Genomic DNA, 27654 nt, shown 5'->3' on the forward strand with positions numbered 1-27654 from the left:
GTACGTAGCCTTCTGCTTGACAAGGAGAATTGTGTTTACTACCTAGATTAAGTGCTTACATTATAAGAATTAGACATGTCGAAAATTTCCATAAACTCGAAAAGAAATAATGAGAAATATTGGCAAAATTGATTTGCACAAGAAAGTCGCATCTCTATAAACATCATATTCTGGATCCGCCACACAATTCGACATTCAACCAAAAACCCAACGAACCACCATTCATCAGCCGCTTGCAACTATTTCGTGAATGGTGTCGCTAACAGTTTCATCTTCTGATCTAACAGTCAGCTTCATTGCTACTTCTCTGCTTGAATCAAGACCAAACTGCAAACGAACAAGTACTTTCGCGCTGCCCATATACACTCCAGATAGTAGGCATGAGTGTGACCTTGAATTTTTTGGGACAACCTCGGTACCCTGTCAAACCACAACAGGAATCGAAATCAAAATCACTAGCATTAATATCTTTTCTGACATGGATTCTCAATAATTCACCGTCCATACAAGCGCGGCAACGTCAACGTATATAAATGACCAATGAGGTCTATCCACAAAGTAAGTTGGCCTTTATTTCTAAAAGGCTAATGATATGAAGTGAAGAAAGTCTAGACCTGTCAAACCGGTCGGGCGGGTCGGTCCCGGGTCGGGTTAGAAAACGGGTTGGGTCATGCGGGTCACGGGTCAAGTTAGGGTTGGAATACGGGTCAAGAAATAATTTATGACGCCCTTTTTTAACGATTTTTTTAATTAAAAAAAATATTTTTTAGAAATGTAAAACATATTTAAAATTAATATTTTAATCATATTCAATGTTTACATTAATTGAATCCATTTTTGAAATAATGGTCAAAAATAAAATATTTGTCGTTTTGGGTCGGTTTTGAAAATATTTGTCAAAATGGTGTCCACGTAGGCTCGGGATTTCTGGACCTAAAACACGCCACTACAAATGGCGTGTTTATAATGAGTAGGGAAAGAAACTTCATTAAAAAATGGACTAAAACAAACACGCCATTGGGAATGGCGGGTTTCGGAGGGGAAACACGCCATCCCCTATGGCGTGTCTTGTGTAAATTTTTTTTTTTTTTTTTTTTTTTTTTTTTTTTTTTTTAAGTTTAGTCCGTTGAGTTAAAAAATTGTTGTAAAGACACGCCATTACTAATGGCGTGTTTCCTTCACAAAACACGCCATTAGTAGTGGCGTGTTTCAGGTCTAGAAATCCCGAGCCTACGTGGACACCATTTTGACAAATATTTTCAAAACCGATCCAAAACGACAAATATTTTATTTTTGACCATTATTTCAAAAATGGACTCACATTAATTATATTGACATAATTATTAAAATAAATTTTTTTAATAATTATTTTATTATTAAATATTATAAAAGTTATATAAAATTGACTTTTTAATTGTGTTTGAAATTTTAAGTAATAAAAATAATTAATTTTGCAAATTTAATATATAAATATTAATATTTTAATAAAAATTTTGATTTACCTCTGACCCAACGGGTCGACCTGTTCGCGTCGGGTCACAACCCTAAAATAACGGTCGTTTCGGGTTCGGGTCAAACAGGCCGCCGGGTCGCAATTTTCGGGTCTTGGCCCAGAAAATCGGGTGGGTCGGGTTTTCAGGTCGGGTCAGAATTTGGCAGGTCTAGAAGAAACAAAGGTGCCATCTAGAGAGTGGGGAGTAGAGAGCCGACAAACAGGATAAATCCCATGAATCTTCACCCTTTTTAGTTTTTCTCAAACACTGAGCAATTGATGCTGTCAAATAATCTATCCAACAAATCCGACATATTAGTACTTCTACTGTTCTACATATAGCTTACCTCACAAGGTTGCATTCCCAGTAAGGTGATGACAGCATATACTGCTTCTGCCAAATTCTCCCTTGGGCCAAGACCATATTCATCAACCTTTTCGAAATCATCGCCTATGCTTTCCCAAGCATTTCTAAAATTAGAAACACCAACTCTCAACATGTAATCAGCTGCCACAACTTCCATGTCTTCCAGTTGATATTCATCCTCCACACCATCATCTTCTGCCTCACCAGTAGATGGATCAACCTGAAATATCGAACATATCATAATTTCACAAATCTGAAACCTTACTGTAATCTACCTACACTAGACAAAAAGAGAAGAAAGCAGCAGCACTCTGGACCAAATGACCAATTATGATTATCGATCAACATAAAATACTGACGCATCAAAGGCTTCCGCCAATGGCAAGGTAAGGAGGGATCTCTTGAAGCAGCCTTACCCTTAGGGTGTGTTTGGATGGAGGTATTTGGAGGGAAAGGGAGGGGAGGCATTTGGAGGGATGAGAAATCCATTGTTTGTTTAGCAAAATGGAGGTGGAGGGATTTGGAGGGGAGGGAAAATGGATCCGTCCATTTCCTTCCTCAAAGCCAAATTATTTCCCCTCCAACAAATGCAAGATTTCTAGGGAAAATCACCTCCTTCATTCTTCCTCCCCTTCCCTCCCTTTCCCTTCCTCCTTCCCCCTCCCCTCCCTTTCTCTCCTTTTTTGGTATCCAAACCAGGCCTTAGTGTTAATAACACAAAGAAGACGTTTATGGATGAACCATAATGACAATTGCATCAAATGATTGCTACTTTATACAATAAAAAGAAACACATCCAGTTTACCGAGTCATCTTACTTCATTCCAATATTCCATCATAGCACACATCAAAAGAATAGTGAGTGTTGGGTCCGTTGATAATGCAAAATACACAATGTAGAAATCAAATTCTATGTTATCATACATACCTCCTTGACAAAAAATCTTAGGACATTTGTAAATTTCCCTACAGCAGGCACCCCCTCAGGCTTCTGGAAAGCCACAAATGTCTGTCCAGGTGAGTCATATGGAAGAGACTTTAGAGGCTTGGATGTTACTTCACCAAATTCCTCTGCTTCAGAAGCATCTACGATAACAGTAACCTGGCAGCAAGTCGAAAATAGTTTAAATTTTTTTGATGAATAGGAGGGAAGAAAAGAAACATCAGTTTGTCTAAAGTTGATGGATCATACATTCTCTAGTAGTTGCTCAGGGATCGTATTAGTGCAGTTGTACTGGAACACAATGTGTCCATCAAATATGTGTTTGACAACATTCACTGAATACTCTGTCTCAGGTTCAGTAAGCTCCACAGGAGACGAAGACTGGTGGGTAAGAGATGGAATAATAAAAAATAATTAAATTAAATAACAAGCAGTTAAATCAATAACACAAAATATAAGATACACAAAAAGTGCAGGAACCTTGAAAAGCTTGCCAAAGGAAGAAAACTCTGCAATCGACGAAAGTAATTTTTCATAAGCATCGACAGCAGAAGAAGGTTCTGTTGGAGGAGCACCCAATCCAGTTGGCTTTTTGTTTGTTGCTTTCTTCTCAGCAAGGGGTTGGGACTTGATCTCCCTGGAAACCGAGTTAATATCAAAGGGTTCCTCAGAGGGCTCCTGCAAGAATTTGCAAGAAGTTTAATACTGAAATAATCATCTCCAAACAATAGCAGATTATGAAATAGGACTGTTACTAACATAATTTTTTAGGCTGTTCTCCAGATTGGATAACGGAACATCCAGTGAACCAAAAAGGAATTCCTTTGCATCTTTGTCAGTTTCAACGACAGCACCATCACCTCCCAACATGTTCAGATAAAGGGTTGCCCTATCACGAACCTGTGAATACCACAACAAATGGTCCAAGGAAAAAAATACAGTCAGATTTATATAGAAGTCGTATTACCTTGTATATACCTTTCAGTTACCATTAAATGTTAAGACATGTAACTTGATTATGAATTTAAGATTTTCCTGTAATGCAAAGTTTTTCTAAAAAAAAAAAAAAATTACTTCGTATATCTGAATTGGAATGTGGCATGTTATTAGGAGCAAACTATCCACAGGTAACATATCAAATAACATTAAGAATGTCAAATTAACAATCAGTCAATCACATTACCTCATCATCACTGTCAAAAAGGCAGCGCCTCAACAGAGTGAAAACACGAGGCTGTGAAAGAAAGATTCCACATTAGTGAACCACTGAAATGGCACATATCTTATTTAATGACGATAAGACAGCCATGTGATACCTTTAATGAATCAACCATCGCACCAAACTTAGCCAGCGTGCTCACAGCACTGGCTCTAACAGTAGCATTCTCAAGAATTACTCTGTTATAAATATAACGTATGTATTTGCTGGGATCTGAAGTCTTTGGCCCCTCCACACCCAAGAAATGCAGAATCTATATGAAAAATTATTAGTATCATGATAAAAAGATCGTAAACAAAGCACAAATTAATTTTTGGAGCAGATATCACAAAAATCACCTCATTAGGAAAAGAAGAATAGTAACCTGAGTGGAAAGATAGGTGAATTCACAGTCCTCAATAAATTCACAAAGATGCAGAAGTCCGTTTTCTTTGGCATCTGGGATATCTCTGATAAGAATGACGATAGAATCAACAATTGCTTTCTTGTACTCAAAACCACCTTCTTCCCTAAGGATGTTACTAAGGAAATTCATCCTGAAATATAGCACATGTAGCAAAAATCAATCACCACTAACTGTTAACAGGAAGCTCCATACACGAATTTAATAGTTAGAGATTAAATCATAGATTATTACACAGCACCAATAGTGGTAACTTACAATGATCTGAATTTCAGAGGGAACTTCAGACATAGAGATCTAATGGCATCAACAACAACGATCTTAAACTCATCAGCAATGTCTGACATGAAGTTCGTGATTTGTTTCATGAGGCGGTCTACACTAGACTCATTTCCAGTTTTCAGAAGTGTTGTAATAGCAAGAGTGGCAATGCTTCTATTCTGGTCAGATATCAAGCTCTCCATGTCAATGTTACAGTTTGTAACTGCCATAGGATGTGTCATAGCGACCTGCACATCAGCATAGTTATCAGTTATGCAGACATACAAAAAGAAAAGAAACTTCCAAAGTTCACATAATTTTCTCTCTCGATGCTTACGTTTTTCGTGTTGGCAGTTCAACTTTTAAATTTTACAGAAAAGTACTTTGTTAAAAATATTTAAAACATACAGTAAATAATAGTCCATAGTAAGAATCATACAAAAATGCTATCAAAAGAGGTCATTTCATACTATACACTTATATTTGACAGATATTAAAGATTAAAGTGAGTATCTGGAAATAAGAATAAATACTCACTTCTAAATAAATAAAATAAAAAATAGATGGAGTACATTTCTACTGATCAACAACTCTATGAAATATTTAGTGACTGCTTTAAAAAGTACCACGGAGACAGCTTTCCCTTCCTTCTTTTTCCCCGAACATGTACTCAGTAAAAGCAAAAAAAAAGGGCCTCAACACATCCTATTCATTTCTAAACTGAAGAATATATTACTGCTTTATGAGAACAGAACCGACAATCTTACGCCTGTTACAAACAATAGCCAACAAATGTACTTGGAATAAAAAAAAAAGTCCGCACATGTAAAGCATGCAAGAGACTATATTTCACGGTAAATATTACCTTATTCAAAGTACGAACAGCTGCAAAACGTAAAACAGGCTTTGAAGAGCTTAGAAACAGCTGTAGGACTGTTATTGCTGGGGTCAGTTCTCGACTTGTAACACCACTGAGCTCAGTAATTGCTCTTGCAGACTCGAAAATAACCATTTCTGCCTTGTGACGAAGGCAACTTTCAAGGTAGTCATAAAATGGACGGTCACCAGTTTGGGAAGTTCCGGACTCTTGAATAACCTGAAAAGTAACCATTGTAAAAGGTAAACCAGGAGAAATAACGCATTCTGCAGACATAAAGGTAAAAAGATATGCACCTGGCTTATGTATCTGATCAAGAGGCATTGTGCCAAAGGTGAGCGGACAGATCCTCGGGTCAAATTTGACACAAGCTTACTCACAGCTAAACGGTCATTCTGCCTAATCTGCAAGTACCAAAACATGAAGTTTCTCATCACTTCAGTAAGCTAAGAAACAGGCATAGAGCCATAGAGTGCCCAAAGAAGTCCAAAAAGGAAGGTATACTCTGTAAGAGATGAGGTGGGTAGAAGTCTAAAAGTTGAAGATTTTTCCGCTGAAAAACATAAATGCAGCCATGCAGGGCTAAAACTCAGCTGAAAAGACTAATATGCAGAGAAAAGAGAAAGATAGGAACAGTCACTTAAGCTGGTTATCAAGTAACTACTGAATCCCCCACCCCCACCGACAACTACATTACCTCAGTACCTTATAGGCTCCAGCAAATTGCTAGGTAAAAGGGCGGTGGCACAAAACAAAATGGCGTTAAGTGACAATCAAGAGCACAAAACAAAACGTATACACGCAGCTACATAGGATGAATTCGATGGAAACACCCAAAAAAATGCAGTAGAATTGGACGGATGGAATAGGCAATTTAGAATTCGGCTGGTGATGCTTTGTATCTTGCACCAAAACGTTAAAAAAAGTCCTTATGTTTTGCGCAAAAACATGCGCCTACAGTATCCGACTCAAAACGTTCCTATGCAAGATGTAAAAAGAAAAGACAAAGATAGGAGATGTAAAAAGAAAAGACAAAGAACCTGCTGCAACAAAGCTAAAGCATGAAATTGTACAAGAGCAGCACGTGATTGGACAGCTTCTTGGACCTCATTACTCCATCGTTTCACTATCTCAGGGTTTGTCTGGTAAATCATCGGAAGTATTAAGACTTTAGACATGTCAACAAAATTAAGAACAGTAAAATACACTGTAATGGTTCACGTAAGCACCTGGAGCAAATGAATGCCACTAACTAGAGCAGCACTAGCAACAACAGGGTTCTTATCAACAATAGCTTGTTTCAAATATCTTTCTATCTGTGTGAGAAGTGTACCATCCGTAATCCGACAAAGCACCCTTATAGCATTCGCCCTGTACATGTCAGTCTTGCCGTTCATGTCCTTCATCAAGGAGCTGGTGACAATGATGACCTGCATAACCGAAGAAAGAAAAGGTTCAAAATTAAAACCCTCAACAATAGCACAATTTATTCAACTAACACAAAGAAGATCAAAATAGAAGTTACATAAACAAACCTCATCAGAAGAAGGCGAGAGTTCCTTAATTATCAAATACACCATTCTTCTTAAACCAGAGTCTTTTGACTGGAACAGTTTGGTGACAGAAAAGAACACTTCCGTAGCTTCAGTCTATTTAACATAACATCACAAAATAACACATTTAGTTCATCAAATGCTAAAAAACACACCAAACAATCAAAAGTACTTGTCGAAAACTTCAAATTCCAAACATTACAAGACGAAAATCAAGTCTTAACCTTTGTAAATATCTCTCCTTGGTTCAGTAAGTACAGAAGCTTAGTAATGACCTAAACAATATACAAAGCATATAAATTAACAAAATGCAAAACAAAAATAAGTAGCGAAAAAAAAATAAGATCTCTGGTAAAATTAAACCTGAGAACATCGTCGAGGATCAAGCTGAGGATCATTAAAAACCCTAGCTTCCTGTAAAACGGCCCCCTTTTCGATCCCCAAAAAGGGAGAGTATTCAGCTGCAACAAAAAATTTCAGATCACAAATTACATTACAGTTCATATAAATCATAAATTACATATAAAAAAAAAAACCCTAGCTTCCTCTCAAACGTCTCCCTTTTCGATCCCTAAAAAGGAGAATACACAGCTACAACAACATTTCGAGATCAGATAATCAAAAATCACAGTAAAACTCTAGCTTCCTGTAAAAGGCTCCCTTTTTATCCCCAAAAAGAGTTAATACACAGTTGCAAACATTTTCCTGAATCACAATTGCATCTGATCTCACACAAAAATCACAAATTACATCAAAAAAAACCTAGCTTCATGTAAAGCTGCCTCTATTCGATCCCTAAAAGGGGAGAATGCTCAGTTGCAACAACATTTTCCGGATCACAAATTATATTCCTGTTCACATAAATCATAAATTACATTTTAAAAAAAATAGCTTCCTGTAAAACGGCTCTCTTTTCAATCCTGAAAACGGAGGATACTCAGCTGCAACAAAACATTTCAGATCACAAATTACATTACTAGTTACATAAATCATACTCCAGCTGCTGTATCGGAGAGTATTCAACTGCAACAACATTTTCCAGAATCACAAAATTACATCGCAGTGCACATGAATCAAATACGGAGTACTATATTAAAGATGTCCGCGTTTTCGATCACGAAAAAAGGAGAATACTCAGCTGCAACAACATTTTCGAGAATCGAAAATTACATTACAGTGTACATGAATCATAAATCAAATTCGCAAGATCTTAACTAAGAATTGGATCATAACACATTCAATTACGCAATTGGCGCGAATATCTAGCAATCGGAGAATCAAAATTGATCGTATAACAGTAATGTCATATGCAGAAATCATAAAAATATAATATAATTACAGATTTAGAACAGTCAAAAATCAATTAAAAAGGAAAGAGAATGAGAGAGTGAGTGAGTGAGTGTTACCTTCATCGTCGCGATCGTCATCTTTCTTAATGGGAGGTTGCGCCATTGTTGATTGAATTGAATGAATGAATGAATGTGTGAAGTTGATGTTGATGATGATTCTGATTTTATGTTTTTGCGCAGACAGTTATGTCGTGAAATTATTCAAGATCTGTGACACTACCAACAAGGCAACAACATATATTTTATTTTTTATTTTTTATTTTTTTGTACGAAAGAGGGGCTAAGCAACGAAAATTAATTGTTCGCTATTATACGGGGAATAGCAACTCCAAAAATGTCCTCCCGAAGAAGAGGACGCAGCTCATTAAAAGGTATATCTAAATGCGTAGTAATAGTACTAGAGGTCACTCCTTTGTTAGCTAATAAATCTGCTCTGTTGGCTTCTCTATAAGTATGCTCCAGCTTAACGGTCCAATGATCTTCATTAATCAAGGCAACAACATATATAACTATATAAGATTATAAACTCGGTTTTCATTGGTTCGATGACTCATAGTTTGTTTCAATTATTTGTTTTATCTTTTTTTAGTGAGATTTTTTTAAATTATTTTTTAGTTTTTTTCTTAATTTTTTGTTAATGATATTTTGATCTAAGGTAAACAAATGATTAGAACGTAAATTAATTTTATTTGCACCTACTAGATATACAATCACTTTATTAAAATGAACAGGTGAATATCTGAGGTAAATTAATGAAAATTGGGGGATCGGTAAATCGGAATCTAGATGAATTGTGGATCAAGTGAGGCTTCGTCTAACTCGTCATACAACAATCACCCAGAAAGTATACATCGCTCCGGTTTAGATATGGAAACAGGCATGCGAGCCGCTGGACCGGTACACCCCGGCTAGACCAATGGCCCATTTTAGCACAACCGGGGATTGGCACAGCATGGCACGCCATGCACCGTGGGCCGTGCCTGGCACGAAGTTTGAAAAAAATGACATGCCTAGCTCAGGCACGACATGACACGCTTTAGCACTCATGTCGTAGACCGTGCTTGGGCCGTCTTTTCCATCCAGAGGCATGACACGACACGAATCTCACCTTTCCTCGCCTGCGCCGTGCCATTTTCTTTTCCTAACACAGTGGGCCGGCACGAGAAACGGACCAATTCTATCTCTACTCCAACTTTGACACAGCCTAAAATTAATTCACTTGGGTGAATATAGTTTTCACTGTTTTCTTTGAAATGGAAATACAATTGAGTAATTAGTCTAATTACTCGTTTACTAAATCGATTCACCGGTTTCCTTCGTAGATGATGAATTGGTTGATTACAAATGGCAAGTTGTTGTCACACTAATAACCGTGAGATTCAAGTTTTTGAAGTGGTGAGAGATTGTCGATGAAGTTTCACCTCACGCAAAACTAATACATTTCCAATCGTGTATTGTAGATAAGTAAATAAGATCAGAAAATTTATCGCCTTTAATTATGTCGCGATGGGTTCAATACTTCAATACATACCTATGGAAATGGAGCAAAAATTTTAGCCACTTTTCACCTCTTCGTAAGAGCAGCGAGGAGATTGCGTACTTTTATCATCTAGTACCGAGTATATAAATATGACAGAAAATCCATCACATTGCAAAAGTCCCTCTTTAAAATCTGACGTTTTTGATGCAATCAATTTTTGTAGGAAAAGAGCAAACAAAAAAAAAATTGTAGGAAAAGATGATGCAACATACTTGTGACACAGTAGAGATGAAGGTAATTGCGTCAACATGCTACGTTTGCGCCTTTTTCAGCGTTTAAACCTATCTTAGTACTCAATACAAACTCACACATGAGAACTTATGATAAAGTTTCACCTGAGAATATCAGGATAGGTATTACGGTGGCCTTTCCACGTACAGAAGCTACGACAAGGGGTTTATGAATGTCTCAACAATGAGTCAAAGTTCTGCCGGTCATTATTGTTAACGTAGCGGAAAAAACGTTTAGGTCGCCCAAAACTAGACTTGGTTCCAGCCTTTTACGATGTGCCAAACCCAGAAAATAAGGGAAAAGTGGCAACAGTCGAACACAACTCTATAGAAAAGCTCAAAATTGGTCAGGTTGATACGATAAAGTCCTCAAGGAAATTGGATAGGTTGAGGCTGTAAAGCCTTGTGAACGAGCTCAGTTTGCTCTTTACCATGGACCATAAGAAAGCCGGTGGCAGTGGCAGCTGATGGAGGGCGGCCCACGTATTTGATGTCATCAATATTTCCTCTACCTACAGATTTCATTGCTGTGCACAAACGAGGTGCGATGTAACTGTAGGCACCCATGTTCATCGGCTCCTCCTGGCACCAAACTATCTCGGCATCTGCAACACCAGCACAAGTGATCAAAATTTATGGTGAGTCTTGTGTGACACTCACATGAAAGACAAACCATAATAGAAGTGTTTTTTCATTTAATTATTGGGTTCGGTCACTCTCTCCCTCGTACGAGAGTCCACTCAGTCAGTCCTCTCCCCAATACCTTTCCCTTTAATTCATTTTCTGCATAGCTCCTGTCCGTTTACGACTACGGATGCTACACTGCGTTCACTCCTTAATTCTCAATCGATTTTGTCCAACCGGATAGGCCAAAACTACGACGTTGAGTACACTCGGAGGCCTCCTTCCCTCAAGTCTTGCAGGGCCGCTATTGGGAAAATGGGTTAAAGGTCCAGGTGTTGTGTCTCGTCCAGGGTTGGTCAAACACACAAAAAAAACTGAACAGTTACAAACATGCACCATTCCCAACTTGTATTTGAACTTTCTCTCACACCGGAAAAGGTGGATGAAATCCAAATAAAAGTCGTCATTCCAAGGATCCACCATAATGTAAATATATAAATAAACTTAATATAGACTTTGAACTTACTCGGATATCGGTTCAACTCTCGCTGTATAAGATTGTAAGGGAATGGACAAAGCTGCTCAACTCTACAGATAGCTACATCACTGCCATTCACCTTTTTCCTTTCATCGTCAAGCTCATAGTAAACCTACACCAATAATTAATGTGAGAAATCAGAACCTCAGACATAAGCGCACCATTTTGTAGTCAAACAAATTCAAATGAGACAACTAGTAAGATGATAGCCAACAAGAAGCTCTACTAAGCAGCAAAACACACATTTAAAAACACATTTTGGAATCCACCTAGACAGCGAAAGTGATAACAAAGCATAGTCTAAGTACTTGTAGCTACGTTTTGGACCATGATAACACAGAAAATGATAAAACAAACGTACTTTTCCAGAGCACAGAACCAGACGTCTAATACCCTCCTCACGATCTGAGTGCATATTCTGGTCTTTTATGAGACGCTTGAATCTTGTTCCTTGCTTATCAAACCCTGGATGGCCTTCAACATCATCAAACTCAGACAAATTTGACTTGCATTCTTTGTGTCGAAGCAAATTCTTGGGAGCCATAACAATTAGAGGCTTGCGGAATTCCCTGTGTAACTGGATTCGGTAGCAAGCAAGTATAAGCAAATAGAAGTTCAATATCTGAAAGGAGTGGGTAAAAAAACTAGCAACACCAACCTGACGACGCAAGACGTGGAAATAATTAGCTGGCGTTGTCACATTCACAACTTGCCAGTTACATTCTTGGATCTGTTTCCTAAGTGTTGAATCCATATCAGGTATGACGTAGGGATTGTCATCACTCATCTGCAAAAAAAAAAAAAAAGGTAACACAGAAGCATTGTTTTGTCAGTACTTAGAATCATAAGGCACTATGGCAGTAAGAACAAGGTATCAGACTATCAGGTGCCCCAAAAAGCAATTAAATACAGCCGTCAAAGCCTAGCTAAAGAAATAAGTGTGCTCTTTAACTTGACTAATGCACCAAGAAAATGATCTTCACACAAAGAGATTGATGCCTTCACAGGCTTACAGCCCGCATACAGCAGCAACATCATCAAATTGAATCAAAACCCTCTGCCTCAAGCTAGATAAGGGAGGCATACTAATATGAGTAACTGCGCAGAAGTTGAGGATCAGAATCCCTTCACAAGCATACATATGTATTCAAACAAAAGACATTCCAGAACATTTCACCTCAGATACTACACCTCAATATCTCACTGGCGATAATATAACTTAAAGTTACATTCAATATTACTTCATAGATCAAAATACCTGAAGGAATCGTTCCAATCTTGCACTTGAATGTTCAGGTCCCTGACCATCATATCCATGAGGAAGTAGCACCGTCAGACCAGTTTGGCGCAACCATTTTGCCTCTCCACTGCTCAAGAACTGATCAAAAATCACTTGTGCTCCATTAGAGAAGTCTCCAAACTGAGCCTCCCAGAGAACCAGGGAATTAGGGTTCTCCATAGAATATCCCAATTCAAATCCAAGAACCCCAAACTCGGAGAGAGAGCTGCATCGAGAATCAACAAGTACAGAATTAAATATGGAACAAGTTTAAAGAAGGGTACACACAGGAGTATGTAAGTAGAGAATCAGTACGTTCTAGAAGAAAATGTTCCAAATGCTTAAAAGGAAAGTAGGAAACTCAACCAAAACACGAAAAAATGACAGCTGGTCAATAGTCAAAAGGAAATTAGCAAGCAATCACAAACAGAATCTTATTCAACGGACTACTGAAGGAACATATACAACACATAAACTATCGGGTCCTTTAACAAACTACAGTAACTATCATGACTTCCCATGAACTTTATGAACAACTAATTAAAAAGGCAGACAATATTATATCTGAGAATATGGACTTCACCATGAACTGAGCAGGCCGTGGAAGTTTTTACCACTATTTTACACTCAGACGACCATCAAAGGGGATCTCCAAGACATCCTAAATTATGTTTAAAACTTTTAAACAAAGAGGACTATAATAGCAAACAAGCCCACTAAAGCTACCAAAACGCTGTATTACACTAAAACGAGGTAGGAAAAAAAAACCTCCCAAATCCCTCATCGACTCATTAGCAATTAAAATTCGGATGCGAAGTCACATATTTTCATTCCCATTGGAGTGACAGATGCACTATTCTTTGGTTTTGCAATTTAATTGAATGAAAGAAGAAGGCTCAATCAACTATCTGGGCTTTTTATTTTGTGAAGTTGCAGTCAGCCTCTGCATTTTGCCTAGCAATTTTACTTGGGTATTTGGAAATAGCCCCTCTACATTTCAACACAGGGTAAATTGTGGTTGTGCCCATCAGATCCCTTTTACCCCCCATGTCCCCATAGGTGTGAATAGTGGTGTCACTAGGTAATGTTGTGTAACTAGATAATTATGAAATAAAGCAAGAATTCTATATTTTAAAGGGTGGTACCCGATAAGCTTCATATGCTGAATGCATCAGTCTTGCCATATTGAAGCAGAAATCCACAATTAATTAAAAAGGCGTGCAATACGAAGAATAAAGCATCAATGACAGCTAACGAGCCAAAAAAGGAACTCACCTGTTACTGACTGTAAACAATTCTTCATTTTGGTTTATCATAACATGGTCCAGTGGACAATACTGTTCTCCAGTTTCTTGGTCATGGATTACAGAATGCCTATGACTGAATGTACCTCTTTCCACATCTTGACCACTCAACCTAACGTGATTTCCTTCCACTAATAATGTAGCAAATGCCAGTGCTTCTCCAACAGCCCAATCAATGCCCTCCCCTGTTTCAATCATTTGTGCACGTTGGTCATAGATCCTTTTAACTGCTTTGTGTGGCTTGAAAGTCTCAGGAATGGTGGTAATTGCCTTGCCAACATTTGTCAAGATCTCTGGTTTAACCCTGTAAAATACAATTGATTGCAACAGGGATTAAAACATTGATTGCAACAGGGATTAAAACAGAGTGCCATATATCTGCGATGAGGGAGTCAGAAAATTCAACGCCTTAATAGACAATATACCCAGTGTTACGGATTCTAGAAAGTTGCTCAGGAGACTTGAATCCTAGCCAGTAAGCTGAAAGCCAGTCCCTCTTACTTGTGACATGATCCTTACTAGCTTCAAACTCCTCGTTGAGGATTGTCATCACCTTTTTCTGGATCACATCAATTTCGTCCTTCGACAATTCTCCGGCTTCAAGGACTTTCTTTTTGTAAATTTCTAGAGCTGAAGGATGGTTACGGATGACCTATTACAAACCAATTAGAGATATGAATATTGACATTTGACATCTCCCTCACCCCTTGAAGTGATAATGTGATTACAATTATGACTACTTTCACAATCACAACTAGGTCAACCACAGAAATCAATGCTACTACAACATCAAAGCCTCCCAAATCAATTCTAGAAATATGCATCATACTACAAAACATCATATCATCATTTGGTGTAAAAACAAAAAGAGAACACAGAATGAGCAAATCTTCTGAATGAGAGTCAGGTAATGATTTAAATAGGAGAACAATTGGAAAGAAAACAATCAAACCAACGTAACTGAAAACATAGGGAAAGATTAAAAAAATAAGAGATTCAAGCGAAAAGCGAAAGGAATCAAGTAAGATGATAAATAAAAGTTTAATGTCATCATCCACGTGAATTCTACCATTCTTCGCCCTCTCCAACGCCAAGTTTTCATTGAGTATACTTGTATCACTATAAGCTACACATACCTTTATCAATATTAGGGTTTTCCCCTACCCCTCACAATCTCATCACTCTCGCTCTCCTGGTCTCCTGACTCATCACTAGATATTTTTCCCACATGGCCAAACTATTCTTCAGGCCTCATCCTATCTCCATAATATGACGTACTAGTTTCTATGGAATAACTTCATCCCTCAAACTGATACTTTCTTATCTGCAAATGCATTATACATGCTTACACATCTTCGTCGCATTCAAAAGTCATATTATGATATTAACACAAATAGAGTGTGCTGACTGCTGAGTTACACAAACAATAGGATATCCTTTCACTATGCATATATTGTCGCACCTTCAGGCTTCATTCAATTCTTGGTTGTGTGAAAGAGAGAGAGAAGCCTAGACAATTCTCAGCCCAATGGATGGTCTACAAGTACTTAAGACACTCTAAGGAAGCCGAGCTTAATTAACATCAACAACATTATACCTAGAAAGCAGGAAAATGAAAGCAGCCAGAAATACCTTGTACATTTTTGGTTGTGTGAAAGATGGCTCATCAATCTCATTGTGACCGAACCGACGATAGCAGACTATGTCAATCACAACATCTGAATGGAATGTCTGGCGCCACTCTGCTGCGAGCTCACAAACATGAACAACCGCCTCCAAATCATCCCCATTAACATGGAAAATTGGGACATCTAGAGCTTTAGCAACATCAGTACAGTACTGGGAAGATCTTCCTGAGCTTGGATCAGTTGTGAAAGCCACTTGATTGTTCACCACAATGTGAATAGTGCCTCCCGTAGTGTAATTTGGAAGAGCACTGAGATGGAATGTCTCATAAACTACACCTTGTCCAGCAAAGCTACCATCGCCATGAATCAAAATACCCAAGTTCTTTGTCCTGTCCTCATCACTAGAATAGTACTGTTTTGCTCTAGTTTTTCCAAGCACGACAGGATTCACAGCTTCCAAGTGACTTGGATTTGCAACCAGTGAAAGATGAATCCGCTTTCCACCTCTAGTAGGTCTATCATAAGACGTACCTAAATGATATTTGACATCTCCAGTTCCGGTGTAAAGTCCAACTTCATCTGTAGGTTTAGTGCCACCACTAAACTCACTGAATATCTGTCGAAGTGGTTTGCGTACAACATTACCCAGCACATTTAACCTACCCCTATGAGACATCCCAATGACTATATTTTCGACTCCTAGATCAGCTGACCTGTCAAACATCTCCTTCATGCCAGGAATTAGGGTCTCACAACCCTCGAGACCAAACCTTTTAGCAGTAGTCCACTTAGTAGCCAAGAAACTTTCAAACTGGGTGCTCCATATAAGTCTGTCCAGCATCACTTGTCGCCTTTCCTTGTTATATTCCGTAGGAGTAGGAGTCTCAATTCTTTCTCGCAACCAATTACACTTCTCCCGATCAGAAATATGCATGTACTCATACCCAATCCTCCCACAATAAGCCTGCTCAAGACGAGTAAGGATACTTCTAAGGGTTTGCACAGGACGATTCTCCGACAAAAATCCAGCCATCCTCCACACTCCTAGAAAAAACTCCCGATCAAGGTCAGCTTCACTGAAGCCATACATATCTAGATTTAAATCATCGGGAACTGGCCTATGCTCAAGACCCAAAGGATCTAGTTTAGCCTTAAAATGACCGTTGACTTGGTAAGCCCTCACAAGCAGCAGCAAACGCATGCTCTCTTGAATAGTCTGTCCAGAAATCCCAGGCGAAGTTGACGCTTGGCCAACAAAGTTCTTGAAGAAATTATCCCACGACTCATCGACACTACTAGGGTCAGCTTCCCAATCCCTCTGTAGGGCCTCTAAGTAAACACTACTCGTCCCATCTAGGAAACTATCAGTAAGTTTAGACAGGGGTACAGCCCTAGGAACAGGCGCAGCTCTTTTAAATGGTGTGCTATGAAAAGCTCGCCTCTGCGTATCAATGAGCTGTGTTCGGGTCACATAAGTTCTTCCTTGCGATAATGTTCTCCTAACAGCGAGATTTGCCAACCTCGATCCAGCTCTAAACCAAACCATAGCTACAGCCAACTGATCACAAATTCAAACTCGAAACAACGTCTAACCTGATATACAACATCAAACACTATAATCAACCAAAACCGAAACAATCCTAAATCATAACAGTAAAAATGTACTCCCTCCATCTCAATCATTTGTTTACCTTTGATTAAAATACCTCTCTCAAATAATATACTCCATAAAAGGTAACAAATGATCGAGACGGATGAAATAACTCGTAACGAATCGATTTTGCAGTACTAAAAGAGAGATTAATAAACTTCTAATCCAATTAACAACAATGAATTGGAAATCGCAAATGAAGAACAATGCGCTTTAATCTTCATGCTCGAATTAAGAATATAAGTTTTCGATACGACGAAACAATTCAAACAATCAATTGTACAATAAAAACGCGTACGATTTAGGGTTTGATAACGATTTCATAATTAAAACTGTATGAAAATCTGCATCAAGTATAAACAAAAGTTAACCTGAATTGAGATTTCTTGCGGATGAATTCGATTTAGAAATGTTGATTAGCGAGATCTACAACTTAGAATCTTCCATTTTTGCGTTTAATTTTCAAGGGTTTTGCCGAAACTTGTCGTCCAATTTATGAATGGAGAATATGGAGGTAGAAAGGACTAAAGGAGGCGCGAGAGCGAAGAGCGGTTTTCAACGAGTTAAAATTAGGTAAAGGAGACTCTAGTCATCTAGTGTTACCAAATGCGTTTAGGGGCTGTTTGGTTCAAAAACAAAGTAACGAGGGAGGTATGGGTTTGGAATGAGTCAAATTCATATTAAGGGGGTGTTTGATTGGTTCTCTTGGAATGGATTGAAATGGATCTGCTCCATTCCAATGTTCGGTTGAAGTCTTTTGGAATGGAGTTAGATACCCAATGGATTCTAACTCCATTCCACCCTTTTACAATTTTAAGATGAACCAAACAAGTTTATAAGGGAATGGATTTAGAACCCCATATCATTATGGATTCATATTTCAATCCATTTCATTCCATGCTATTGAACCAAACGCCCCCTAAATGTTTGTTTGACAAATTTGGGGGTTTTATACCCATATCTCAAACCCATGAGATATGAGTTTCTCATACCCGAGAAGAGGGATGGGTATAAGATTGATACCCATGGGTATCAAATTATAATAAACAAAAATGTGAAAATAAATATTACTCGTATGACATATTGTAAATGCAACATTTTATATAATTATTTGATTAAATTTTTATTTTCATGATTTTATATGTTAAAATCATTATTTAAAGTAATGGATTTTACATAACTTAGTTTCAATCTCATACCGCTTATAATTGAAACAAACACAAGGTATGAGAAATGGAATTCCAACCCCATACAACCCAGGTATAATTCCTGATTCCAAACTCATACCCATACGCGAAACAAACGCCCCCTTAGTGGTTACAAACTTACAACTAAAGTTGGTAAATGGGTTAATCGGTCGGGTTCAGGCTGGGTAAGTCCAGGTCGAATTAATTTTGGGTTTGTTGGGTTGGGGTCGGAATCGGGTTATTTCGAGCTCAGGTTATTTTCGGGACAACTATTATTAAATTATTTATGGATAATAATCCGGTTATAACAATAAACATTCAGGCCGGGTTATAGTGGTCTGGGACAATTCGGATTTTGGGTCAAGCTCGAGTCTTGAGTTCAGGTGTGAAGTCGGGTCATTCGGTTGGATCAATTTTGTCACATCTACTTACGACAGAGGTAACTTAAGAAAATACATCGTACAACATAATATTGTTAAGATTCCTTCGTTAAAAATCGTAATTCATGAACACGCGGTAAAAAGTTATATATAAGGCAATATTTTTAGATTTTAACATTAAAAACTAGTTTCGTGGCCTGTGAATTTCACGGGATATTTTGTTTTTAGTGTGATGTTAAATGTTAATAGTGTTTCTAGTAATTGAGACTTTATAAAATATCAAATCACATAGTAAGATTACCTCATGAATAATTCATGATAAATCGTGTACTAAAAATACGGGCATTGACATGTTAAAATAAAGATCAAAGTCGATAAATTAAAGAGTGCTATTTTTTCAAAGGTAAAATGATGAAAAAAAAATCAACAAATACCAAAATAAAAAATACAGTTGAAAAAAAAAACTAAAAAACTATTACTCATTCACGTTGATGTCGTCAATCTTATACTTAGTTTTAAATATATAGTTCCTTAAGCAATCCTAATATTTTACTTTTCCATATAGCCTTCTTTCTCCAATGAATCGTCCCTATAAAAAAGTAATTTAGTCATTTGTGAATTAACCAACAAAACACTGGAATTTGTATTATACAATATTATCGTTATTAACTTAAACTTCCTCTTAAATAGAGAAAGAAAGAGAGAATAGGAATGAATTCTTAGTTATGTAAGTATTTTAACCTTTGAATAGGTCAACACCACAAATCTTGGTAGACTCTAAATGAGAACAAAATAATACATACGATGAAGTAGAAAAATGTGATCAAAACTTCATACCAATGGAACTTGCACTAAAAAGGAAATACATTAGCTAATAATCTTAAACCTTAATACATTTACCTTAATTGGAATAGAATCATATGAAGATTAATGACACATTTATTTCTACTAACAATAGGGATGAGAACAAATTTGGTTTATAAATTTTGCCTTCCAACAAAAATATATAAACAATTGAGGATGCGTTTATGACTTTTGAGCATCATTTTTTCATTATTATCAAATTTAATATAAGTATAAATATGAATCAAGGTTCATGACTTTTGAGTTTTGAGCATCATTTTTTTCATTATTATGAAATTTAATATAAACATAAATAAGAAGTAAGGAGAAATGGAATGTAGAAGGTTTGCTTGATTACTAATAATTATAATTTTTATTTTTTTTTACAAAATCTACTTTATACAAGAGTGGCTTAAGATATTATCGTATGTAATTATATTAAATATGACATATAGATTATGGTAGATAGTTTGGCTCGCCTTTTAATTAGATTTATAGATTATAGATTTTTTATTTAGATTATAGAGTTATAGATTTTTCTGAGCATTATGAAGTCTAATATAGACATAAATATGGCATAAGGAGAAATAGAACGTGAAAGGTTTGCTTTATTATTATTATTATTATTATTATTATTATTATTATTATTATTATTATTATTATTATTATTATTATTATTATTATTATTATTATTATTATTATTATTATTATTATTATTGTTGTTGTTGTTGTTGTTGTTGTTATTATTATTTTTTTTACGCAATCTACTTTGCATGAGAATGGTATAGAAATTATCTTCCGAAATTAAAATATGACATGCAGAATAATAATGGTAGATAGTATCGCTCGCTTTTTAATTATCTTATGGAATTAAAGTTAAATAAATAGTTAGATTAATAACCAAATTTATGAGAGAAAAATAAAGAGTTTATATTAGTTTTTTAGTGATTGCAAATACTATTTTTTTTTAATTTTTTTTGGTACTTATAAGCATGTGACAATTTTGAAGATAATTAACTTTTTAATACATAGTTTTGCCGTTTTATAATATTGTATAATAATAAATAATTAAGTAATTAATATAGATGATTTAGTATTAACCTCTATAAAAATGCCGCGTGAATTAAAATTAAATGTTGTAAGTAGCTAGCCTTTTAATTTATTGTATATATAGATTTTACCTCAGTTTTGTGCCTTTTGTATTTTTCCCCTCTTCAAATTACCCACGTGATGCTTTGTCTTATCTGCATTCACATACGTTTCACTATGCTTTAAAATTCATATAAAAAATATATTGACCAAAAGGTAAAACATCAATATGGCAAAAACTTCACAAACGAATCAACATTGTCACATGTAAATCATTGAAATTAAACCAAATGGAAAATATGAATTTAAATATAAATCAAAGGATTTATAAAACCAATAAGATAACAAATTAAAATATACTTTATTGGATATAACAACAACAATACTCAATAATGTTATGACGTATTTGTTGATGATGACATGCCCAATTTAATCATGTTTCTAAGTGTACCATTTCAGGAATAATGCAACCTCCTCAAGCAAGAATTAATCAATATCAAAGTCAAGAATGGTTAAAAATTTGTTAACAAATATTTATATTCAATTGTGTCATCTAATGTACAAGTTAGGGAGTAGAGTATTTAAATGCAATAACAATAGTAAAGACTACTGCTACTCTTGCAAATAACAATAGCCTGGACTGTTACCTTGGTCTGTAACACTTGAAACTCGGTTTCATTTTTCGAAAATCCTTTTTATCACTTTAAATGGCTTGGATTTAAATGACAACTTTCAGATTCTTTTTTAAAGAGTTGGGTTTCTAGAAAAAGATTTAGCTAATTATCAATTCAAATTGTTTCCTCCTTTGTACCAAATTGTATCCATGGTTTTTTATAAAACAAAGTTTGCTTTATGATATTATTGTCCAAACTTGTCATGTTGTGACTTGTTTTCTATTGTTTGTTTTTTGAAAAACCAAAGGCTTATTTTGGATAATTACAAACCTACTTTTCTTCTTTTGTTTCTTAAAACAGTGCTCTCTTTTGTGCAAGTTTGGGAAAGAGTTAGTCTTCATCACATGTAAAGACTTTTGATTTACGTACAAAACCCTAGCTTGCTTCCCTTGCTTACCCTCTCTATAAAAGGAGTGTCTCTTCTCACTTCTTCCTCAAGACTTTTCTGAGAATTTAATTGAGTTTGCAAAATTGCTTTCAAGTTTAAAAACCGTTTTAATATTTTGCAAAGCTTTCAAAGTCTTCAAGTTTTACAGTCATAACAACCGTTGCTTTAAATATTAAACTCTCTCACTTATGAACCGTTTGATCTTGTAAGTTGTCCATATCAATTCTTGTTAAGAATCAGTCCGTGGAAACTTGATCCTTATAAACGTTCTAAGTTAGAGTGTAGAGTTCATAGACGGAGTAGTCTTAGAACTCGTGTCGCAACCGGAGTAGGTTGCTGGTCCTTTTGTTGTTAGTGTTTCAAAGTAGTCGGAGTAGATTACATCACTTATCAATAAAAGAAGATTGGACGTAGGCCTTTAGAGTGTCGGCTGAACCAATTCAAAATCGTTGTGTTGTTTATTTCTTCACTTTTAACTCCGCTGCAACTTATTTACTCGTTTTTCCTTTTACGATTTTGTTAGTAACAGTCCTGGATACTGTCACTCCTGGTCTTCTGTTTCACTTCATAAACTAAGACCATTGTGTAACAGTCAGAACAACTGTTACCTTCAAACGTAATTTGTTTCTTCGAGCTTCCGTGATATACACTTAATCATTTCATTTAATTGATGTATCCATTTGCTCTTAACATTGTTCATCAACTTATTTTAAACAATAGAGATTTAAGTTGAAATTTTCAATTAAACTCATTCATCGTTTTTTAATATAACATTTGCAAAGCCTTCATGTGGACAATGGGCCACGGGGGCGCTTGGAAAACAAGCGTTTGCATTTTTGTATGGAGTCGCCACCAATTTTTATAGGAAATTGGAACCGTTCGAATACCTCGTGTCATGTCAAGACACAAAGTAAAGACATGAACACTAAGCAATCGTTACCCTTAGCATTCTATGTCTAGAATGACTCTCGTGGATGCCAATGAACACGGGTGTTCACAGATATCTGGAGTAAGGGGTGATGATACGTATTAGGAAGCTCTTTTGATCGAACACCTAATCCCGCCCGCCTCGATAGCGGCCTCTACTAATGATTAGGGAAATTATTCATACTCGATATATCGTCGATTATATGCATGCAATGCAACATCCAAGTTTTAATCCTAGCATGTGAGAATTAACTAAGTCGGTGGACAATTAGTTTAACATACAATTGGGCCGAAGTAGGAGTTAATGTTCAATTACATGTGAAAACATACAAATGATACAAAATACAAGGATAAATACAATAAGAAAATTACAATAATGAAAATTACAATAATTACATTGGATTAGGCGATTTATGTCGAAAATACCTTTAAAACGGATGTTTGAGGAAACGAAATAATAAAAGAATAAACTAACAGATCAGAAGGTGATAATACGATTAATAGTTAATTATACATGAGCTAATTAAACTAAGTCAAGGCAGAAAACGGAGTTCAGGGACAGAATTCAACCCGGAACAGGCGCAGCAGAGCTGCGTCCTTTGGAATAGGCGCAGCAGACGCTGCGTCTGTTCCTGGCCTGAATTCTGGCTGTGAAGCCGGAATTGCGTGTTGTTAATACTCATTGGTGAATTTAACGATGGATTAATTTATTTACTCGGATGGAAGTGATTAGTGGATTAATTACATACGATTAATGGTCATGAAAACGATAAACATGGATGAGACGGAGATAAGATGGATTAACTACATGATTAATGATTGATTAGTGACATAGGTGAACTAAATAGGTTAAATATGACAAATTAATAACGAATTAATGATGAACATGTGATGAATATGACAAAAGACAGATTAAAATATGGAAAAATTACAATTTACCACCTAATATGTTCCATTTTTTACAATTTACCACCTAATATGTTCTACTTTACAAATAACCACCTAATTTTGAACAAATTCCACACCAATCTAACTTATTTTACATTCCTGTGACGTTTTTGCGTAATTATCGACTCGATTTCATTTTTACGACTTCCGAACATTTTTATGACCAAACTACCCTTACTAATTAATTACCTAGACTCCCTATTTATCACACTCACGCATTTCCCAATCATTCAATTCAAACAAAATCCCAAATTCTCAAACAAACCCATAAGTGTTTACAATATTAATCTAGGGTTCTTCCTCATTTCCTCAATTTCTGGGCAATTTCAGGTTTGTTTCCCCATCTATTTCTTCAATCTCAATTTTTTTTGTGAGTGAATACAGGTAATGAGATGAATTCTATTCATTCTACCTATTCATTCTATTGTAAATTATTACTTTCTCGCGAAAGTGCTGTCTACGTGAAGCCTCACGAAATGAAGGCGGTGGATCTTCGAATTGGAATCCAACAACCTAAAACCTAGCTTCGATCTTGTTTTTTGAGTGAAGAACTTTCTTGTGCTTTGTTAAGGAAGTAACTGTTCATTTTGCATACGGTTGACAATTCTTTTGTAGAGATTAGCCAAAAGATTTCATTTATGATGGAGAAGAACAATAAGATACTTGCTGAAAAAGAAGCTCTAAAATTGAAGAACAATCAATTGGTCGAGGAATGCAAATGGGTAAAAAGAGATGAAGAACAAGTGAAGGCGATAATACTGTTATATTGTGCAATTGTATGCGAGTGTCTGTGTTTATGCATTAGTAAGTTTATGAAGATCATTATGCAATGTAATGGCGACTCTGATGTTTATATACTAGCAAGTTTATGATGTTTGAGGAACTTTGAATGCTTTGTATCATGCTTTGATCAGTAGCTCAATAGCATTCCTATTTTTAGCAAATGGCTTTACAAATCAATTCAGGAATTCCATGAACAAATTGAGTAGAATGAATTCAATAAAATTGCCTGAAATAGATAGATGAGTAGAGTAGAATCAAAATCAGTCAAATTATATTTGACAAAACAATTCATAAATTCCATGTTGCATCAACGTTTTTCACAAAAACAAAATAAAATGACTTCAACTTCCAAATTCCAAATTGATAGTTGACTTCAAGTTTGACTATCAATGGCTTCATCATAGGTTCTTGTTGCTCTTTTATGTTGAGCTCTACCCTTACTTGCATTGACCCAGGAACTGTTCGTAGGAGGTCTACCACCTTTGTTTCTTTGCTTGGGTGACGATGGGGAGTTCTTACAAGTCTTCTTGTTATGCCCTAGACCACCACATCTTCCACACTTATTAGATTTTTTGGTTCTCTTCACTTGAGTGGATTCATCAACCTCTTTTCTTCTTTTCTTCTTAGACGGTCTCCCAGGCATCCTTCTTAAGACTGGAGGTAATGGTTCATCTAGGCCTGTTTGATTCCATTGACTAACACCCGGCATGGGTTTGACCGCAGGTGAATATGCCATAAGATACTTCTCCCTAGAATATGCTTCGTTGACAAAATCTTCAGGGGTTAGTCTTTGTTGCAGAATACATGCCATGGCATGGACGCAAGGTATACCAGTTAACTCCCAATGAAAGCAATTACATTTATGTTCCACCAAGTTTACAGTAAAAGCCCCTCCTTTATAGTCAACCTCAAAATCTGTAGACACACTTGGGTGGACTTTGGCATACCTAGATTCAGTAAACAATCTTTTGAAGCACTTCTGGATGTATGGCATGCACTTTCCCTCATACTTATCTGCTCCTTCTCTTTTCTCAAAGTTCCTCTTCATAACATATCTACGCATCCATTCCATGTGTGTAAGTATGGGTTTGTCTCTTGCATCTTTTAAGACAGAATTGAAAGTCTCACAAAGATTGTTGACGATCATGCTACTTTTACAATTGGTGGAGAAGGCATGTCTGCTCCAATGCCTTGGTGCTATTCTACTGAGATAGTTGTAGGCACTCTCTGAAAGATATCTGATTTCTTCCATTTCTGATTTGAAGTCAACCTGTGTAACAATTTACAAAGGTCAAAATATGCAGGTATGCGTAACAATTTAGTAAGGTCAATCTATAGCAATTCAATAGCAGACAAGTAGTAGTTTATAGGGGAAGAGTAGCATATCAATTGCATACATGCTTTGTGCATTTTAATGGTAGAATCAGGTTCTATTTCAAAGAACAGTTGCTTGGTATTTACCTCTGTCGTTGCCCAAGCAGCCCTCCAAAAGCTATCTTTGAAGGCTTGACCAGTGAATTGTAGCTTGAAGTTGGCCCATATGTGCCTAACACAGTACCTAATCTCAGCTCTAGGAACAACAACATTCATAGCTTCAATCAATCCCTAACACACAAAGAATTTATTAGTTAACATAGGTTTATTACATAGTACTTAGACGTAGTAATTGTATAAGTATTGTACAAAGGTCATACCTTTTGCCTATCTGACATAAAGGTCAGGCCATCCCCTTCATCCGAGCCAATATCTCTGACCAACAAATCCAAAAACCACTCCCACGTCTCGGCATTTTCCACCTCTACTACACCCCATGCAACTGGGAAGATATTATTATTCCCATCCATTGCCACAGCCACCAAACACATTCCAGGATACATCCCTTTCAAATGGCAGCCATCAACACCAAGGAGGGGTCTACACCCTTTCACAAACCCTTCTTTACAAGCTGCCAAGCATATGTACATTCTTTGGAAAATAGGAGGGGGTCTGTCAATCCTATCTACCTTCACACAAGCCGAGGAACCTGTATTATACTCCCTAATTGCAAACACATAGTCCCATACTCTTTTATATTGGTCATCTGAATTACCTTCTATCATCATTTTTGCCCTTGCTCTAGCTACCCAACACATATGGTATCCTACATCAACACCATAATCCAACTTAACCCTACTCTGAACACCCTTTAAAGTCCAATGAGGGTCTGACCTCCACACCTCCAGGTACCTGGAGGCTATCCACTCTGATGTGACCATTCCATTCTTTGTTGTATATACACATACATGATCCAAGTATAATGTTTTAATTTGAAATGTTAGGGTATCACCATCTAATTTAGTTGCATACAACCTAAACTTACACTTTCTCTTGACACCACAAGTACATTTAGGCAACCTGCTCCTTTTAGCATTCCAAGGACACTCACATCTATGTCGGCAGTAAATTGTTACTCTGGTACTGTCATTGTGTTGAAAATATGGTTCATAGCCATTCTCAATAGCATGTTGCCTAACTGCTTTCCTATAAACCTCAACAGAAGGGAATTTTAAACCTTTCTTTAGAACAATAGGTCTCCCAAAGTCAACAGCAGGGTCAAAAGTATCATATAAACCTGCCACATTATTGTCCTCATCCCCTGAACCTGCAAGACTATTGTCCTCATCAGAATTCATATTAACTTCTTCGCCAACCCTTACATCCAAGTCATCGACATTAATCAACTTTGTTTTCCCCTTGCCTGTGACCCTTGAACAAGACTGATTAATGTTCTTGTTAACCACATTAACCATGTCTTCAAGAGACCCATCACTAAACAACTCCTCCTGTTCAACTAAATCACCGTCAACTTCAGTCTCCCCTATATCCAATTGACTAAATTGACTGTCTTCACTCCAATACTCCTCATCATTTACCTCCTCAGCATAAACAAGTTGCTCTTCTTGAGCACAAACAGGTTGTTGTTCTTGGACAAAAAGTGTTGACAACTCCCTCCTTACTTGGAGCTTCTCAAGTCTTTTCACAGGTGACACAGTAGGCATATTAGGGATCTGTCCTGCTAATCTCGGGCTTCTTCTAACTGACCCTATTATTCTCCAATTATCATCAAGGCAATCATGATTATCACTAGAGTTCAGAATTTCTACCATATCCATTTGACTCTCTAATTGCAATCAGGAA

General features: G+C 36.5%; 2 protein-coding genes across 2 annotated transcripts; both read right to left on the bottom strand.

Annotated features, from left to right (window-relative positions):
* Nucleotides 1-80: 80 nt before the first annotated feature.
* LOC141611213 (coatomer subunit gamma) lies at nt 81-8830 on the bottom strand. The gene is made up of 18 exons (XM_074429693.1): nt 8522-8830; nt 7479-7576; nt 7340-7390; nt 7098-7211; nt 6792-6992; nt 6603-6704; nt 5859-5966; nt 5551-5781; nt 4683-4933; nt 4386-4557; nt 4119-4274; nt 3986-4036; nt 3562-3702; nt 3283-3480; nt 3052-3183; nt 2788-2961; nt 1840-2079; nt 81-420 (listed from the first exon to the last, which is right to left on the bottom strand). The coding sequence occupies exons 1-18, from the start codon at nt 8565-8567 to the stop codon at nt 226-228; spliced, it is 2661 nt and encodes an 886-aa protein (XP_074285794.1). The 5' UTR covers nt 8568-8830; the 3' UTR covers nt 81-225.
* A 1403-nt stretch (nt 8831-10233) lies between these two features.
* LOC141611215 (uncharacterized) lies at nt 10234-17981 on the bottom strand. The gene is made up of 9 exons (XM_074429695.1): nt 17630-17981; nt 15612-17200; nt 14405-14631; nt 13951-14283; nt 12655-12901; nt 12055-12183; nt 11758-11973; nt 11385-11508; nt 10234-10839 (listed from the first exon to the last, which is right to left on the bottom strand). The coding sequence occupies exons 2-9, from the start codon at nt 17151-17153 to the stop codon at nt 10604-10606; spliced, it is 3054 nt and encodes a 1017-aa protein (XP_074285796.1). The 5' UTR covers nt 17154-17200; nt 17630-17981; the 3' UTR covers nt 10234-10603.
* Nucleotides 17982-27654: the final 9673 nt, after the last annotated feature.

Source organism: Silene latifolia, chromosome 11 (genome assembly GCF_048544455.1).
Source record: "Silene latifolia isolate original U9 population chromosome 11, ASM4854445v1, whole genome shotgun sequence".
Taxonomy (NCBI): domain Eukaryota; kingdom Viridiplantae; phylum Streptophyta; class Magnoliopsida; order Caryophyllales; family Caryophyllaceae; genus Silene; species Silene latifolia.